This window comes from Stegastes partitus, unplaced genomic scaffold (genome assembly GCF_000690725.1).
Source record: "Stegastes partitus isolate 25-593 unplaced genomic scaffold, Stegastes_partitus-1.0.2 Scaffold1088, whole genome shotgun sequence".
Taxonomy (NCBI): Eukaryota; Metazoa; Chordata; class Actinopteri; family Pomacentridae; genus Stegastes; species Stegastes partitus.
The window spans coordinates 155501-175588 of record NW_007578819.1 but is presented as its reverse complement, the minus strand read 5'-3'; the positions used below and the strand labels follow the sequence as shown (position 1 = coordinate 175588).

General features: G+C 42.3%; 1 protein-coding gene across 1 annotated transcript in view; it reads left to right on the top strand.

Moving 5' to 3' along the window:
• Positions 1 to 20088, top strand: part of LOC103367796 (NT-3 growth factor receptor-like) — a 91902-nt gene that overhangs the window by 49756 nt on the left and 22058 nt on the right. The window contains exon 9 of the mRNA XM_008295936.1: positions 16913 to 17101. Within this exon, the coding sequence (XP_008294158.1) occupies positions 16913 to 17101 (189 nt within the window). The remainder of the gene's footprint in view (positions 1 to 16912; positions 17102 to 20088) is intronic.

Genomic DNA, 20088 nt, shown 5'->3' with positions numbered 1-20088 from the left:
CTTCCTTTTTTGTTTTGCGCCTCTCTTTTTCCTCTCCTTTTGGTCCTCCATCTCTCTCTCTATCCCCTCTGCTCTCTCTCATCTTCCTGTGCGGCTCCCTGCAGCGGCTGATGCTAATAATCATTGTTCATCAGCAGTAACTCTGGGCAGCTGTAGCGCAGCACTCTGTACAACGAAGCAGGATTTAGGGTTAACGAGGTAACTTCAGGTTAAATCCTGGGTTTTCAGTCCTACATGCCTTCATGATGGAACAGTGATCATCCATCCATCCATTATCTTTACACCGCTTAATCCTCACTAGGGTCGCGGGGGTGCTGGAGCCTATCCCAGCTGACTTAGGGCGAAGGCAGGGGACACCCTGGACAGGTCACCAGTAACGATGATCTCTGCAGCCAGAGTCCACAGTGGTGATTGGTCAGGTGCTGATAACGCCGCCCATTTTATGTGTATGCACTCATACTCAGATCAGACAAACCTGGGTTGACTCACCAAGTTGATAACCACCATCGTAGGACAGGTTGTCCTGAGTGCTGTTGTTAGGGTTAGTCAAGTCGGATCTCTGAAAGATATCCTATGTATGTTGATCTGGCTTCGTAGTACAGGCCCCTGATGTACTTCCCCAGACCGCCACTGCTGCTCTCTGCCTTCCACCCTCTGCATCGGTGTGTGCTTCTCAAACTGCCGGTCCCCTGGAGCTGGTCCGCCCCCTGCCTAGCCTGTTAGTTTTGTCCCTGGCCCCCCACCTCAGTTAATCCTGGTTCTCTGTTTATTCATTAGTTAGGTTCTGAGTTTAAATTCCTCCCTGCGTTCAGTTAATTTTTGTTTTGTTTCATAAATCTGTGTGTAAACCGAGACCGGCCTCTGCATTGTCTATGTGCTTTCCGCTTGGGTTCCCGTCGTACCTTGATACTTTGTGAATTAAAAAGAAAAAGAAAAAATCTGTCTTTGGTGGCATTAAGGAAGTTAAATCAAAATCTATTCTATTCTACCCCTCCAGTTCAATACACCATAATTCAGACTCAATCTGTGTGTCTGGCTCTGTAATCAGCCCCCTCACTGTCTCTCTGCTGAGCTGTAGAGTGGTCTGGCTTCGTCACTGAGCTCTGGGATCTGTGTTATTGCCTGGCAACGTCTGATGCTTCACTGCTGGGATAAGAGCAAGTGATTTTAGTGGGACCTCGCTCAGGCCTTCTCTTCATCAGTTTATTAGATTTTTGCTTAATGTCTTCGTAATAATCCACATGAAATCTACATTAAGTGATCCAGTCATCTGGATGCAATAAACAAACAAACGAAAGGCGGCTGGGGATTCCAGGTGAATAAAGTCCATGACTGAAAGAATTAATCCAACAAACAGAATCCATAAAACAGGGGCTGGACTCATGCAGCAAAAATCTCACTGGACTAACAAAGGAGATAAACAGGAGACCGAGAAACAGGATTCAGAAAAACTAAATGCACATCCCAACAACAGAAAAGGCACTTGAGGAGAACCAGGAAGGTAAAATGCAGGTGAACATGAGCCAAGCAGCAGGAAATCAAACAGGCAGGTTGATCAGGGGACGACACAGAAAGGCAGCGAACAACATGGACTGACAAATACAGAGAAAAAGACAAGATTATTTATACACTGAGAACTAATTAGGGACACAAGGTACACAGGTAAGTCACAGGACAGAGGTGAAACTGACAGTCAGACAAGGAGGGAAGCTGACAAAGAAAGGAAGGAAGACCACAAGAGACCCAAAAGAACAGGGAACGCCAAAATCAAATAGGAAATAAACAGAAGAAAAACCCAAGACCATGACATGGGACTATCCTCACTTTACTTGCCAGGTAATCTAGTCAGCCCTTAATTTTGTGAAGTTCTGTATTTGCCACTGGATACTGGAAATGTGGATGTGAAGCAGGGTCTACGATTGGCTAAAACACCTGAGTTAAGAGTGTAGGTGAATATCGTATAATTAGAATATGGTGGGAAAGGTTCATCAAGTGAAAATTGTTGGCTCCTGCTCACAGTGTCATGTCATTTAGCCAGTCAAATACATTCAAACACATTAGAATAGTGTCTAATATGATCAGTATAGTTCTGTTGTTTATCTCTCAACTGTAAAGGATTAGGATTAAAGGCTCACTGTGATCACCTCCCTATTTTTTTAGACTCAGTGTGTTGCTTTGGCAACTTTTCCTACTCACAGACATATTTCAACATCTCTCTCTAATCAAGGCAACCTGTTCATTGTGTACTCTGTCTCTCCGCCACAGAGACCGATAGCTTTACACTCACACTTACCGTAAGTTTAGAATTACCAAGTAACCCACCATGCCTGCCTTTGGACTGTGGGTGGAGGCCAGAAAATCTGTGGAAATCCTACACAGGCACAGGATGAACATGTAAACTCCAGCTTGTTCAAATCCAGGAAGTTGTTGCTGTGAGGTGACAGTGCTAATCACCACAGCACCGTGCCACGCCAGCACACAGGACAACAGTCAAATATCAAAGCAATCATCCTTTCGTCACTCCATACAGATCTTTGGTTTTCACTGATGGTTCATTGCAATTAACCATGCTTTCTTTTTATCAAGATTCCAAAATGTCTACTAGCCAAGCATATTCCATTATCTATACTTAATCCTCACGAGGGTGGCGGGGGGGCTGGAGCTTATCCCAGTCAACTTAAGGTGAAGGCAGGGGACACCCTGGACAGGTCGCCAGTTTATCACAGGGCTACAGTTAGAGACAGACAACCAAGCACACTCACATTCACACCTATGGACAATTTAGAATCACCAATTAACCTCAACATGTTTTTGGACTTGTGGGAAGAAGAACCTGGAGAGAACCCACGCTGCAGAGAACATGCAAACTCTACGCAGAAAGATCCCGGGTGTCCTCACCGGGACATGAACCGGCGACCTTCTTGCTGTGAGGCAACAGTGCCACCTTGCAGCCCCTAGCCAAGCATATTTTTGCATATATTCAATTTGCACAGTTCGCCCTGTGTAAAACCCATGCATGAAACATAGCACCTACAGCAATCCCCTCACTCCAACACAACCCCTTGCATTTGTTAAACTGCTTGTTGTTTCCAGTCACTTAGTCAGTCAGCCAGTCATAGAGGGAGGTAGTCATCAAGCAGCTGTGTTGGCCAGCACCACCCAGGTAGTATAATTCTTTTTTGTTTGTTGTTTTCTCCTGTCTGTCTACATGGCATTATTTTGCTGTCAGCCTTTGTGACATTCCCCACCAGCCCAAAGCCCCGAGCACCAAACCAATTATGAGAGAGAGACAGAGCCAAAGGAGGGTTGAGTGGAGGTCAGGTTGGTGCTCAAAGCTCTGGAATGAGAATGCTCTGCCTTCCTCTGTCATTTAACATCACAGCGATACAGTGACACACAAAGATGTGTAGCATAGACTGAGGGAGAGGAAATAGCTTACAGGCACAGTGAGTGAGGAGTGAGTGAGGTAGAGTCAGTGATGGTGGATTAGAGAAAGAGTGAGCACTGAGGCAAGGAGAGTAAAAGAGGCTGTGCGAGTCCGCAAGGAGCTCAGGCCTCCCTGCTCCAGGGACTCTAGGAAGTGTTAAAGGTGAAGTAATTATAAACCATCATTTAGCAGCACTGCACAGAGCACCACACGGGATAAATGGCGTGCTATCAATTTATGCATTTACTCATCCCCTGGGTGTGTGTGTATTCCTGCACCGCTATTTTAGAGCCAATGGAAGTTTTAGACCTTAAGAGTAAGGACATGTTGAAGTGGAGTCATCCTCGCTTGGCCTGTTTTAGATGTGTCAGCACCCAGATACAACAGAATGTGTCAGAGTGACATTGGCTTGTGCTTTTTCACACAATAGTTTGATAACTTAGCTGCTACTTGCATGTTCATGCTTTGGCTACTGCCAGTTGTATGTAGGTAATAACAAAGCTCAGTACAGCTAAAAAAAAAAAAGTTCCCATCTCATTTATTCTTGGACAGCATCTTCTGTTAGATGACACAGAAAAAGAACCAGTTTTAATTAGCTCAGCTTAGTGTCACAGAAATTGTGTTGTGTCCTTCTTGAGCCTCAGCTGCCATTGAAAATTGAATCTGAATTGAAATGCCTTCCTATTTCTAAACTAAACTATTGTTTGTTGAATCCAACAATGCCGAATTCACCCAGAATCCAAAAGTGAATTGGTTTGTGCTGCCATTTGAATTATCAGTTTTCCCAGTGGCATAATTTGACCAGTTGCCAGTTGCAGAATTTTACACTTGCTGATTGGAAGTTTGACTTTGACTTTCCATCAATGAACCACAGATTTGGTAACACAATTGTTCATCTTTTCATTTCAGCCAAGCTTTTGCATGTCAGTAGGAGTGCACAACTGTGAGTTAGCTTATAATCATAAAACTGTTTTTGGAGAAAATGAAGAGGACTTCCAGAACTAGTGCCACATGAAATAGCTCCTGGCATGAACTATTAGTTTTAGAGAAGGAGAAGAAAGGGCTTTTGAACATTCAATATTATATATTTCTCCTAAAACATCAAGATTGCTGAGACAGTTTGTGACTGCTCAGCACCATGAGTTCACATGTAAACACTAAACCAAGAGATTTTCAAATTCAAAAGTGTCGCCATCATTGGGTATGAATATTCAGGTAGGGGTTGAAGTTATGAGTGTAGTTTAACAGCAGGTTCCATAATAAATCATACCATACTAGACTATACTACAAATCAACATTTGGCTAATACATATTCTCTGATTTAAATGGACACATTTAAATGACCACCTTTTCCACTTTCCAAACAGAGATGAACAACAAGTTCAACTGTTCTTTTTAGGGTTAGAAATAGGTTTATGATGAGGTCAAATGAAGGTCAGGCTCTGAGCAATGGAGGCCCTACACAAGCATACTAACACAAAAATGTGTCTGCGTATGACATGTCGATATGTCATAGATTGTAACGGCCCAGATGCTTCACACCAGAGTAGGAAATGCATTGTTCACACATTTGAGAAATGAGTGGAATGCTGCTGTGTGATGGATGCAGTCAGTCTTCTGCCTCACTTCATTTGAGAACAAGTGAGAGAGTAATAGTGAGACCTTAGAGTCAAGACAACACTACAGGGGAGAGAGTGAGACCAGATAAGGTGTTACACTCACAGGTGTCATGACATCATACGTGTGTGTGTTTGGCAGGGTGTGTGTAAAGATGCATTACAAAGTGACTGTCAGCAGAGTGATTTACACGTTAACGATAACGAAGGACGAAATGGATGACAGCACAGAGATAGGTGATGGTAATCACAGAGCCATAAAGAATAGCTTTGTTTACACTGCCTGCTATCACTGTCATTTATAGTATGTAAAGAGGGTTACCTGGACTTGCTGCTTCACATAATGTATCACCCATTTCAGATATGCACTCCTTTCCATTAAACTGACTGTAACTGAGTGTGTTGGCTACATAGTTACGAGCAAACATCATTATCACGTTGAGGAGGAACCTGTGTTAGAATCTGCAGCCACAAATGTGTTGTAAATCAAGTGTGACACATTGCAGTCTATGCACATACACAACAGGGTGTGTGTGACTGTATAATTGGTCTTTACTTGGCAGCTTCTGTGCCTTTAGCTTCCACGAACTCCATAGCCTTTTCTTTGACTGCTTGGATGCTCTGCAGGGTGCCGTGCTTCTTCTCATGTTCCAAATAGCGCTTAAAGAAGAATTTGATCATCTTCACTGAAACACTCAGGTGGATCTCTCGATCAAAGAGCGCCCTGACATCCTTCTGTGATCCGTGTTTGACCAGGAGGTCGATGACAATGGACCAGAGGTCGGTACGTTTTGGGTAGTTCGTGAGGACTTTGTCAAACATGCTGCGACCTTTCTCTGCGTCACCGTAACAAAACTCCAGCTGAGCGAACTTGGCAATCACATCCACACTTTCTTTCGAGGGTAGACTCTTCAGCGCTGTCGGCAGGAGAGCACCTTGCTCACTTTTCCATAAAAGTCACCATGAAGACAGACTGTAAGTCGTGAAAAACGTTACCTAAAAAGTAAAACAATGCCTGAATGACAGAATGCCGTCACTGTAGCAGACTGATGAAGCCGGCAATCTGTCTGAAACGTGCTTTTGAGCGTATAATTGGGTTGATGATTTTCCAATATAACCATCAGTGAATTTTTCAGATCACTTAAACACGCTACTTTTGTAGAAAAGCTCTCCGTGTGGCTACAATCAACCGCCACAAGGGAATGATACCTGGGTACTAACACATTATGTCCAATGAAACAGAAATAATCACCGTGCACACTGACACAACTGAAAACACACATCACATGACCATTCACGTTCACAAGGTCAGCAGCACAGGTAATGTGTTGTCAATGTTGAATTTATCAAGTCAAGGCTGGTGTCACGTGATGGGAGCACAATGAATCAGAGAATGACACATAGTGACAGTGACATCCAATCAGAAAGTGTACATGGATGTTTGCATCATTGTTTACAAAAGCCATATTTTTGCCAGTCCAGACTGAAATGCAGTGTTAGTGGCATGGATGTAGCCCTTTATTTTCCTGCTTTTTTCAACATCTCTTGAGATGTGTAGTCATGAAATTAAAAACAGGTTCAGGTTTCATTCATTATTTCACATTTCACAAGGCAAAAAGGCACCAGTTAATGACTTTAGAACCACCAGTACCACTTCTAAAAACTTACAGCTCTAGTCAATAGTAATACTAGTGCACCTTTGTCTAACAAATCCCTAAATTCTACAAAAAATCTGCAGTTTGCCTTGTTAGGGGCAATTACTTTGAGCACCACAGGTATGTCTAGTTTTAGAAACAATTGGACAGCATTTGTCACCTTTTACCTCATCCTTCCAGTTTGTCCCAGCTGTCCTCTAATGCATCCTGACGTGTAACCTGATTTAGCCATGAAATACCCAGAGTGCAGCGTGATGTATTATCAAGACATTACTAAAAGCAGTGCTTTGTGAATCATGCTGATGTGAGGACATTAAGGTTGATGTAGGAAGACTTACGGAGAAGCAGCTTGCATGCACTCAGGACTCAGAATTGGCTAAGCGATGCTAACAGCTAATCAGGTGATTTATGAAGGTAATAAAATCTAACTGACTGCTCTGTCAGTCACTGAAAGCAGGCATTGATACTGAAGGCCTATTAGATTAATGCCAGTAATAAACTTTGATTGAAAGACTGCGGCGCCAATTGGGTACTAAGAAAAATGGAGGAGGAGGTGGTCACATTGTAAACTATGGTATAAATCACTGACCGAAGGACGTGCTGTTTATTCTACAAGTAGATTCCTTGGTAGTTCCCATTAGTCATTAGGATCTCTGTGTGTCAGTAGAAGAGCATGTAATTGGGTGTGTTGTTATTGATTACTGTATTGCTGATGAAGACTGTAGCAGTGAGATTTTTTTTTTTGTAAATTTGCATTCAAACACACAAGCAACTGCATCACAGAGTTTTAGTTTGTGTATCAACAGTTTTTCTATGGAATTCCTGGTAAGAGATAAACCCCTATTATTTCCTTTAATTGTCAATTAATTTATAAATACGACAGTTTGGTGAACAAATTCAGTAAAGAGCTCTTTTCAGTACAAGTATTGTGGAAGAAAACCCCCTTTTGTTCATTTTAAAGTGCAGACAGAACTCATATCTGAAAGTTAGTCCAGATAGATAGAGATTTTATTCATGCCCTGGGGAAAATTCAAGACAGAGCTACGCAGACTTGCTTCCACACTGAGCAGTGCACCAGAAGTACATCATAATTGTAATGTTGTTTGCTCAGTCCTGACTGTGGCCTGTGTTCACACAAGCACACATTTTGACGTACAACAAATTTTGAGTGAGAAGGAAAATTATATAGTCAGTCAAAGTGTCATTATTTATTATATCTCTCTGGCAGGTCACTCAAAAGTCTAGGGGCCCTGATTAGAAAGCTGGGTCCCCTTAGATTTCAGCCTCGACTTTGGAACAACCAGAAGGGATCCATGAACATGTTGGTCTGATTTATTTTCTAGGACAAATCAGACACTGTTTTTTGCAACAATAAGTTAAATAAATAAATAAAATCTCTGAAACATAACTGACTGTTTTTTTGTTTTTTTTTTTAATCTATGAACACGATTGGTTTAAATTTTAGTTTGAACTCTTTTAAAAGGTGAAACATTTTTGTTTCTCTGCTGTATGAACTTTGGATTTCGTTGAATAAGATGAGCAGAAACGGAAAGTAATACAGTTTAAATTAGTTGTTTGCAGAATAGATGTCCTTTTACATCTGTGCCATTATAGAAAATGAGCTCAACATGAATTCTGTGTCAGTAATCTGCATCTCTGTCTGGAAACAACAGCTACATGCCTGCTGGCTCTCAGTAAGCTTTCCTGCTCCTCAGTCTGTCTGCCCCTTGGGTAACCAACACCATTTAACCTCTAACCTGTGTGCTCCATGAAAACGGCCTCACAGTTTTTGAATCCATTTATCTTTCTGTCTTATCCCCTTTCTCTCAGTCTTTCCTTTGTTCCCCCATTATTCTCTCATCTTTCTGTGGCGGTCACTGTGTGTCACTGTCCTTGTTTGTCCATTACCAGCTGACCATTCAGCCTGAGTGTAAGCTTGTCTGACACATGGCCTAAATATTAGCATATTTGTCCAGTAACTGGCAGAGGTCACAGGTCCCTGCAGCAGCCAACAAGTCAATCAGTCTTTTTTTTGTTGTTTGCCAATGTCCTTTACCAATGTCCATGGTGATGGTGGCGCGCATAGATGCAGCGGCCACTTCAGGAGACAATGAAAGTGAACGTTTTGAGTGTCTCATCTATCCCAGACGTTCATTCCGCAAAACTGGCGGCTGCATGACATTGCTGGGCGTCAGGACGGTGAACGATGCTGGAATTGCAGCAATCGGTTGTGATTTGGACATACTACACTAACACAGAGTCCGATCAAAGACGACACCGGCAGTTACCCGAGAGAGAAGGAAGCACAAACAGTACGAATGTAAAGAAAAGAGGAGGAAGAGAGTTGGGATCCATGCTAGGCTAAAGGCTAACCCCTCCAGACAAGCAGTACTGTCGCTCCTACTCTCCAATGTCCACTACTTCGACAACAAGCTGGACGAGTTACGTTTGCTGGGAGAAACCCACAGAGAGTGAAAAAACTGCTGTGTGTTTGCTTTAACAGAAACATGGCTCCATGACATCCCAGATGGACATACAGCTGGAGGGGATTGTTATAATTAAGCATGTTTCGAGCTATTATGTATTCTGAATCTGTATTTTGCACTGAGCCTATGATTCTGTTTCGTGTTTTCCTACTGAGAACAGCATTGAAGATAGCATAGCCAGTGAGAACCGGTTCACACACTTGGAGATAGCGGAAACTCCTCTATTCCATCAGATACGATTGTTACTTTAGCTACACGCCGTACCAACAACATCCACACACGTTGCTTACCAAATGTCAAGGACGTGGACAGAGTGCAGAAGAGGTATGCCTGTCCACGCCATTGGTAACTGGCCAATTGAACTCGGGAGCGTACAAATCTTATCTATGTTGGGGGCAGGCCCAGCCCAAGAAGATATCTGTAACCTGGAGCCGAAAAACCTCAGTTCAGCTGGACATGAGATTCCTCTCTGTCCCTCTGAATTCCAGCGCTGCCTCACTTTACCTGTGACTGAAATAAATAAATTCTACAACTGAGAACTGAAGATTTCTCTGGCTTGTTCTTGGGCTTCCAACTAAAGAATCGGGTCTAACAGGATACAGACAGACAGACAACTAGCTCTGGGCAGCATCTGCGGCTTCACCATCGTCACACCATCGTGTCTTTGTGTCCCTGAAGACCTACCAGGACCTGAAGATGTTCGCCATGTTCAACATGATGGCGGCCTGCATGGACGCAGCGGCCCCTTCAGGAGACAACGACAGTGGACGTTTAGTGTCTTATCCCAGACGTACATTCCACAAAACTTGCTGGTTGAATAATCCTGAAGAAACGTCTTGCCTGTGCGACTGTGTATGTGCAGCAAGATACAAGAACAATAAACCTGATTTGATTTTATTCAGAAAAAACCCAAATCCTCAACCTTCTCACTTTGTCCCTGTGGACCAAAACACTACTACAATCCTGAGCTGGAGACGGTGTGCATAGCAACATGGTTTTGTTGTGTTTTCTCTTTGTTTGTGCTTATAATGCAAGTCTGGGTAAAATACATACCTTCACTAACCATTTCTACCAGTCCACAAATTCAGTCCTATAAGGTTCAGATCAGATTACATTGACAAACCTTTGTCTTTGTTTGTTTGTTTTTTACATTGATTTGCATATCTATTTAAAACAATGTTTATGATAGTGATTATCAACAGCACATTTCACACATTTAATCTCACAAAGCTGCTTCACATTCGAATTTGGTCTCCAATAATTACATAAGCTATATTAGATCATTTATGGAGTCGTACAATCCCACAGTAACCAGCAGTAAATCTGTACAAACCAGGTTTTTCATGATCCAGCTGTTTGGTTTCTCAGTAATGACCTTCAATCCTCTTCATACTTCTTTTGCGAAATGAACACCAGCGCAAACATCCAACAAGTAAATCCCCCCCCAAAATAATGAAAGAACAAAAAGTAAGTCCAAAGAGGTCTCTTTGCATGTAGTTTCAATCAGGGAAATTGAAATCAATGCCATAAACCTGATGGGAAAGCACTGGGGCACAGTCGTACATGCACAGCGAGTAGATGATGGGTCTCAGCACACAGCCCTGTGGGGAGCCAGTGCTGAGGTGATGGTGGAGGAGAGGTATTTACCTATTCTGACAGTCTTGAGGCAGTTGGTTAGAAAGTTCTTGTTACAGTGGCAGGTGGGCTGTGAAAGTCCTCAGTCACTCAGTTTAGAGACTTGAGGATGATAGTGGTACAGGCAGAGCTAAAGTCCATGAAAAGCATCCTCACATAGCTCCTCTGGTGTCCAAGGTGGGTCAGTGTACTGTGAAGACCAGAGGCGATGGTATCCTCTGTTTAAGTGTTGGCTCTGTCGGCAAACTGATGTGGATTGAAGGTGGGTGGGAGACTGGCTTCGATGTACTGTAGGACTGGTCTCTCAAAGCATTTCTTAACAACCAGTGTAAGGCTCACTGATGACAGACTTTTTGAGCAGTGACATAGTTGTTGAAGACTTCAGGCATGATGGGATAATGGATGTGGACAGAGACAGGTTAAAGATTTTAGTGAAGACCATAGAAAGCTGATCTGCACATTCTTCTAGCATCAGGACCAGCAGCTTTCCTCGCATTCAGTGTTCTGAGCGCATGCCTCACCTCATGCTCCTGCCAGTGAGGCTTCTGCTCTCTGAGGCCAGTGAAGGTGTTGTGCCTGAGCCTGCTGTTTTCGCCTCAAAACAGGCAAAGAAGCAGTTTAGTTCCTTTGCCAGTGAGGTGCCAACGTTGGGAGTTGAGAGGCTGCTAGTCTTGTCAGTCTGATTTTGTGGCAATGGCTCTGCTAATCGTGGCAACTATGTTGAACTCCTACATGTCTTTGCTGAGAAAGATGATAGGCGAGCTAGACATTTGGAGACATCCACTGTATTTTCTGGCTCGTCAAATAGAATACAGAATGATATAACTGAAGCAGTCGGTGATGTCATTAGAAATGATATTAAAAAGGAGATCAGTGCAGTCCCATTTGTTGCTGTAGAAGTAGATGAGACCACAGACGCAAACAAAGCTCAGATCTCAGTCATATTGTGCTATGTGACTAAAACTGAAGCAGACTGTGAGGTGAAGGAGGCGTTTTTTGGGCTTTGATGATGTGAGTGCGGACAGACATGCTCCTGCCATAGACGAGTATGTCCTGAGAGTGTTGGAGAAATATGGTTGTGTTAATAAGCTTATAGCTCAGACTTATGATAGGGCTGCTGTGATGGCATCCAAGCTTAATGGGGTGCAGGCTAGCATTAAAGAAAAGATGCCCAAGGCCATGTTAACCCACTGTTAAGCGCACAAGCTGAACCGAGTGCTATTGCATTCATCAAAGTGCATGCCCAAGTTTTGCACATTTTTTTAAAACAGCTGAGGGACTCAGGACATTTTTCAGCGAGTCCACAAAGTGCACTTACTTGTTGGATGATGTTGTCAAGTGCCGTTTACCCAGAGCAGCGCCTACAAGATGTTGTTCTAACTCTGGGCTGCTGCAGACAACAAGCATGCACCAAAAGCATCTGCGCACCACATTTCATATCATTATGGAAAATCCTGACAGCTGGGATAATGACACGCTGATGATGGCAGCAGGATACGATCAGTGGCTGTCAAATGCATCAAAATGCTTTCTCATTACTGCATATGAGGGCATTTTCAATGAAACCAGCGCACTTTTTAGCATACTGCAAAACAAGGTGATGGACATTGAATACTGTCTTGCACGCGTTCGTGGCACAGTTTCAGTTATTGAGCGCATGAGACTGGAGTTTGACAGTTTCTACGACCGATTTGAGCAGAAATGCAGCGGACTGGGCCTGACAGTGTGGAGACAGACAGTCGGTTAGAGATGAATGGAGACGAGTGTTTTGAAACATTCTGGACGACATCAGCGATCAAATGAAGGCCAGGTTTGACCACTTCGATGAACTTGCTTTCCTCAGTTTGGTGGATTGCGCAAAATTCAGTGAAATGTCACAACACTTTGATGACACGAAACCGCAGAGCCTGTCAAAATATGCCGAGTACTTTGACTTTAAAAGAACAAAAGGCTAATCTCATTAGACTGTATAGCTCAAAAATGGTGAGGGATGAATGTAAATCTCCTGGACAGCCTCTCAGCTTTTTGGCCAAGAAGGATCTTATTGCAACTGTTCCTCAGACAACAAAGTTGCTCCAGCTAGTGCTCACTGTGGCAGCTACTACAGCGTCGGTGGAGCGGTCATTCTCAGCACTGAAAAGACTCAAAACATACAGCTGGAACAGAACTGGTCAAGGAAGGCTTTCTTTCCTGGCAGTGACCTTCATTGAGACAGAGAGACTTTTAAAACAGAGGGAAGATAAAGAGGACTTTTACCAGAAAGTAATGGATATTTTTGTGCAGAAGGAGCAGCACATGAACTCTATTTATAAGTAAAGGCAAGACAGCAATATGTTTTCTTTTTTTCCAAATGAAATGTGTTTTGTGGGCTACAGTTTGCATGTGTAAAGAATGCAGATATGAAACATAACTCGTAAACTGCCGCCAATCAAATGGCAAATGAGCTACTCTGTAGAGTGCATATGTTTGTAAATCTGATTCTGATGAAGTCAGTGCCTCACCAGCTGTGAACCTCACTGCTCTAAGTGCATCCCTGTGATAGATTGGTTACCTGTCCAGGGTGTCCCCTGCCTTCGCCCTAAGTCATGGATGGATGAATGGATGGATGGATGGATGGATGGATGGATGGATGGATGGATGGATGGATGCTGGGGTTAAGAGTGTGGACAAGTGATCTGACTGGCCCATGTGTGGAAGTTTTGTTGATTTAAAGGGTGTTAATGCTAAAATAAGCTTTATCCAGTGTGTTTCCCCTCTAGTGGGACAACTGATGTGTTTGATATGTGCTTTGTTGAGTGGTTATGCTGCTGTGCAAGTAATCTGGGGCTATGCTAGCATTAGCCACCGGTGGAATGAATACAGCTGTGACTATAAGAACAGTGAACTCACATGGAAGGTAAATGGGCCTGCATTTCACAGGTACTCCAAATCACAAGAAAAGTGTCTGTCTATGATTCTGGCAATAGTGCACTCGTTGTGGAAACAAATACACAATCGTCCTCCTTTGCCTTTATTGAAGCTTGTGTTTCTTTCCCAGCAAAATGCTGTGGATTCTATTATCTCCTTTTGCACTTTATAAGAAGAGTGTTGAGCTGCTGCATCTGTGCGCACTAGCATCTTGCAGAGGTGTATGAAAGTGTGAACTTAGTAAAGTTGTAGCGAATTCCGTCAGAATTACATTACCACCCACGTTCATTTAGGTTTGTCTCAGTTACCACCCACAGTCATCCAATAATCCAATTCTTCTAACTGTCCACGTAGCCTGTGCAATTCAAGTTCAAGGTCAAGGTCAAGGTTACTTTATCAATACCCATGGGTAGATTTGTTTTGCAGAAAAACAAATAATAGCAATTGGCAGTCCTAATTTAAACCTGCCTTCAGGAAAACCTATTAGTGTAAGTCTTAGAGACGCTGATGTGTGGGTCAGGGGAGCAGAAGAACACCAACCTTACCTCGGCATCCGATCGCGTGTTAAAGTCTACGTGATTGTAGCTGTTTCGGGAGCTAAAGCGAGCCTCTTTTGCCATCCGTGTCAGCAGCAGGAATACATGTACATGGACGAAATATTTCTTTGGCAGACGTTGCAATCCTGATTGTTTACTCATTGACTGACTGACTTACAGACTGGTCCATGGCACTATGAGCACCCAGTGTAAATACTCATCACTGTGAGGTGTCGCACTGCACTGAGAGACGCTGTTTGAGTCATTCAGTATTTTATTTCCTGCTTTGGTTTCGGTGTTATGAGATCTGCAGTAAAACCTGAAGCTGATTCTTGATTTGTGATTTGAGTTGTGTTGGGAATGAGCTGGATTGAACTGAACTGTGTGGTGGACTTTAACCTGACTGAATTGGACTCAGAATTGCAACACACACATTAAACCATTCTCATTGCTTGCTGGCTTGTGTTTGCAAATACAATTTTAAAATGCTGAATTGAGTTGTGGTCTGCTTGTTTAAGCACTGTTGTTTTGTTTTTGTGGCTGAATTTGTTTCCTGTCTGGTCAATCACCCAGTTTTGTATAGTTTGACTATTTGACTGTTTTGTTCTAGTTTTCTTATTTGTCAGACTTGACTCTGACTGACAACCCTCAATATAAATCAGTGTCATACCTGCTAAAATGTAGCTATGGCCACAAAAAAAGAAAACAAACTAATATCTTGGGCCCTTTGTTGTGTTACTCGCGCTTGTCCTGGGCAGTTCATGGGCGTTGCACATTGTCATGTTATAGGAGACTGTTGGTGTTGGGGAGTAAAGAACAAGCAGAGAACCTAATTGTGCAATGAAAGCTATCCCTACATCCCATCGAATGAAAATCATGTTCATATTCAAAAAGCCTACAGATAAAATGGCTATTGATGACAAATGATATTGACACTATTAATGCTAAATTCAGCAATAAACATTCTATACACAATACATTCTATGTAAGAAAGAGAAGCTTTTTGGGACATTCTTTTTAGTAGTAGCGGGCATGACCACTACTGTATATGTTATTACTACCAATTACAATAAATAAATACACATCAAAATGTTATACTGTTAACCAAAGAATGCATATTTCTCTTATTTTTAAGTACAATAATGTTAAACCTGACTTAGGTGTCTGCAGTGCTGTTTCCAAAATATCAAAATATCATACAGACTTAAAATTATCCACGGGGTTTTCCAACTGCAACAGGCTCAGCAACATTTCCAAAACTCTACTTTTTATAGGCCTTAAATACAGAGTACTGTGATGCTCTGTCCAGTGTGTATCCTTAACTGGATAAAGCAGAAAATCGATTGACACAGTAGTGTGGGCAGTAGGTACAAATGAAGCAGAAATTAAGTATTTCAATGAAAATGTATTAATGCCAATGTACTGTAAAGCTATCATCTGTAAAGTTATACCTCAAAAAAAACAAAAAAAATGCTGGAAAGGTTTTGTAAATACCTAACTCACCACCTTGTATTTTTTTAACGATTGATTTCTTTATTTTTGTGTCATGCACACAGGCGTTCCCAACCCTCAAGGGTTCACAAGACACCAGCATACTAACACTGCAGCAATACGTTCACAATATACACTATTCTGCTGCTCAGTCCTTAAACAAAATATGTTGCCTTCTATTCCAGGCCTGGCAAAGAAATTCTACCATGAAAGTGGTCAGTTCCTCAACTTCATTAAGAGTCAAATTTAGATTTTAATCAAGTTGTCCTCTTTCCTAATGAGATAAGGAAGATAAGATCATACTCACCCAACATGTTGAAGCTCCACTCTGGTCATTGATCAAACCTCTGAAAATCTATGTATTTTAAACTTTCATATTTAAAAGTGTTTGAAGTTGACAGAATTGGCTTTTGGGTTTGTTCAGATGACAGCCTGGAGGTTTGAACATGTTTTTTGAGACCATCCACAGAACACTGCAGTTTCAAAGTGGACATGCTCAGCTATGGTGGTGGCTGTTTAATTTGTTTATGACGTGTGTATAAAGTCAGACCTACTAAATGTCTTGCTCTATGTGTCTCTAAACCTGGTCATATGCTCAGAAGATGACCGGGTGTTTGTTTGTTTCAGTGAAAGTAAGTACTTTCCTGCCTTTGATGAGCTCATTATCATGGGATGTCTACATCTGGTGTTTTGTTGTCACAGAATTTTTTAAAATCTTGTAATAATTTTTTGTTAAAAACTAATTGTGATAATTATACAAATCTCAAGTAGGTTCTAAATATGATTAGAATTAGCTGAAGGGTTCATTGGAATAGGTAGCTAACTACCCCACAGTCTTGGTGACTCACTGACTGAATAATTAACTGTAGTGGTGAAAGCATGATTTACTGAATGGAGGTGACTGGTTGACAAACTGCTGCGTAAATGCTGGTCTGCTGATTGATTGATGGTGTTCTTTCTTTGGCACTACTAAACTAAGCCCAAACACTACATCCTTCTGTTTCCCCCTACACTCCATCCCATCCCTCCATAGTCTTTCCACATACAGCAGGATCTGCATGAAGAATGCGTCCCAGAAGAAGGAATAATTACTTACTCCTTGACTCTGACAATAAAGACATATCCATCCATCTAAACATGCCTCTATGTGTCTTTCTAGGTCCAGTGGCGGTGATTAGTGGTGAGGAAGACTCTGCCAGCCCCCTTCATCATGTGAACCATGGGATTATCAGCCCCTGTACACTGGATGCTGGCCAAGATGCTGTGGTAATTGGAATGACCAGGATACCTGTTATAGAGAACCCACAGTACTTCAGACATGGACACAACTGCAACAAACCTACCACCTGTGAGTAGAGATATTTAGTAGATGGAACCAAACATTCTGCATGTGTTGCTACTTCCCCAAATAATCCTCAGCAGCCCTGGTATCACAATGCCAAACATCCGTGATAATGAATGCATTAACTGTTCCTTATATAGGATAATTATTCAGGTCATAGACCTACAATAGTGAAATAATGAAAATAATTACTATTATTATAATACAGTAATAAAATAAAAGCAAATATAATCCATATACAGTATGTCACAAAGGTCAGTACATTCCTCACATTTCTGCAAATATGTAATTATATCTTTTCATGGGACAACACTGAAGAAATGACACTTTGTTACAAAGTGTGCAGCTTGTATAACAGTGTAGATTTACTGTCTCCTCAAAATAACATCATACACAGCCATCCATCCATCCATTGTTTATACACTACTTAATCTTCACTAGGGTCGCGGGGGGGCTGGAGTCTATGCCAGCTGACTTAGGGCGAAAGAAGGGGACACCCTGGACAGGTCACCAGTCTATCACAGGGCTACACTGAGAGACAGACAACCAAGCACACTCACATTCACACCTACAGACAATTTAGAATCACTAATTAACCTCAACATGCTTTTGGACCTTGTGGGAGGAAGCCAGAGAACCCAGAGAGAACCCACGCTGCACGGAGAGAACATGCAAACTTCACGCAGAAAGATCTCGGTGTCCTCACTGGAACGTGAACCGGTGACCTTCTTGCTGCGAGGCAACGATGCTAACCACCGCAGCCCCCAGTACGCAGCTATTAATGTCTAAACTGCTGGCAACAAAAGTGGGGATCTAAAAAAAAATAATTGAAGAGTTCATTTGCAAAAACAGATAACTCAATTTTTGTAGGTTTTCTGAAAACTTATTTTTGTTGTTTGCTTGAGATAATATCAAGCTTAAGTTGAGTGGATTTGACTCAGTAGAAATGACATCACAAGAATAGAGATAACTTAAGTTTGATTGATATTGCCTCAGGTAGACGATGGAAAAGTGGATTTTCTGAAGGTTTCTGAAGATGGAGTTATCTGTTTATGCAAACGAGCTCTTCAATTGTTGCTCTACATAAAGATGGCCTCGGCTATAAGAAGATTGCCAACACCCTGAAACTGAGCAGCAGCACGATGGCCAAGACCATACAGCAGTTTAACAGGACAGGTTCCACTCAGAACAGGCCTTGCCATGGTCGACCAAAGAAATTGAGTGCACATGCTCAGTATCATATCCAGAGGTTGTCTTTGGAAAATAGACACATGAGTGCTGCCAGCATTGCTGCAGAGGATGAAGGGGTGGGGGGTCAGTCTGTCAGTGCCCAGACCATATGCAGTACATTGCATCAAACTGGTCTGCATGACTGTCATCCCAGAATTAAGCCTCTTCTAAAGATGATGATCATGGATTACTGGAACCATGTCTTGTGGTCTGATGAGACCACTCATTGGACATTTTCACTTAGGGGTGTATTCACTTTTGTTGCCAGCGGTTTAGACATTAATGGCTGTGTATTGAGTTATTTTGAGGGGCTGGTGGCAGGTATAGGCTGGCTTGGGGAAATCCGGGTGGAAGCAGGCTGTGGATCAGAGGCAGGAGAAGGCTGGCTGGGAGCAGATCGGAGACCAGTGGCAGGAGACAGAGCGGGGATTGGCAGGACATGAAGGATGAAGGTTTATGGTCTGGCAGGGTGTGGTGGAATGAGGAGGGCTTTTGTAGCAGGAGATGGATGATTGGGCTCAGGTGAGCTGGTAGCTGCAGCTGTCTCCAATAATTGTAATCAGGCTGTGAACAGGGCTGGAGTGATTGAGAGGGTGAGCGAGGGAGGTAGAGAGACAGACAGAGGCAGACGCTGAGGCTCAGGCTGGGTGAGAGGGAGAGAAAAGGGGAGCCAGACAGGGGCTGAAACAAGGATTCTGACAGAAGAATCAGATATTGCCCCATGCTCCTGGTTTTTGAGCCAACATTTACTTTCTTCATGCTTTATCATTCAAATATGTCTTAAAAGTCTTACAGCAGACTTCATGAAGACAGGGAAGGCAGTGGTATTCCACAAATTCATAAGAATTTCAATTTGCCTTAAAAAATAGTTAATGACTTATAAAGTGCTCATTAAACAAGAACGGCTTATTATTCATCTCTAAAAGAGGAAAACGAGAACAATCCCAGGAGTCTTTTTAGCACTGTAGCAAGGCTGACAAAGCTCTGTGGAGTCTTTCATTCCTTTAGAACTCAGTTGTGATGACTTCATGACGTTCTTTACAGAGCATCAGAGAGAATATAATGACCATGTCTTTAGGTGCAGTGGCTCTGGAGGTGTCTTTGGGACCAGATTTATATTTGGACTGCTTCTCTGCTGTAAATCTCTGAACTCATGCCGATAGTCCCTTCTGCTAAATAAGTAGCATGTCTGTTAGACTCTATCCCAACTACTGCTTAAAAAGGTTTTTCCTTTATTTACCACTTCAGTATTAGACGTAATATTCTCTCTTTATTTAACAGGCTACATCTGGAAAACTTTTAAGGTTGCTGTAATCAAATTACTACTCAAAAAGCCTACCGTGGTCCAGGTGTTTTTGCCAATTATGGACCTATGTCCAACCTGACTGAGATTCAGTCATGATGAATGCATCATAGTACAGAAACAGCACTTGTGAAAGTCACCAATGATCCTCCAATAGCCTCAGACAGTGCACTCTTGTCTATACTTTTCTTGCTAGATACCAGTTTTGTGTTTGACACAATTGGTCACAACTCCTAAGTACACAGCCAAGGACATGTCATTGGGATTAAAGGAACTGTACGAGTCTGGTTTAAATCATATTTATCAGACAGATTCTAGTTTGTTCAAGTTAATCATGATTCTTCCACTCATACTACAGCTAGTTATGGAGTTCTACAGTGTTCTGTTAGAACTGATACAATTTACATTTTACATGATCCCCTGAGGCAATATTATGAGGAAACTGTGTAAATTTCCATTG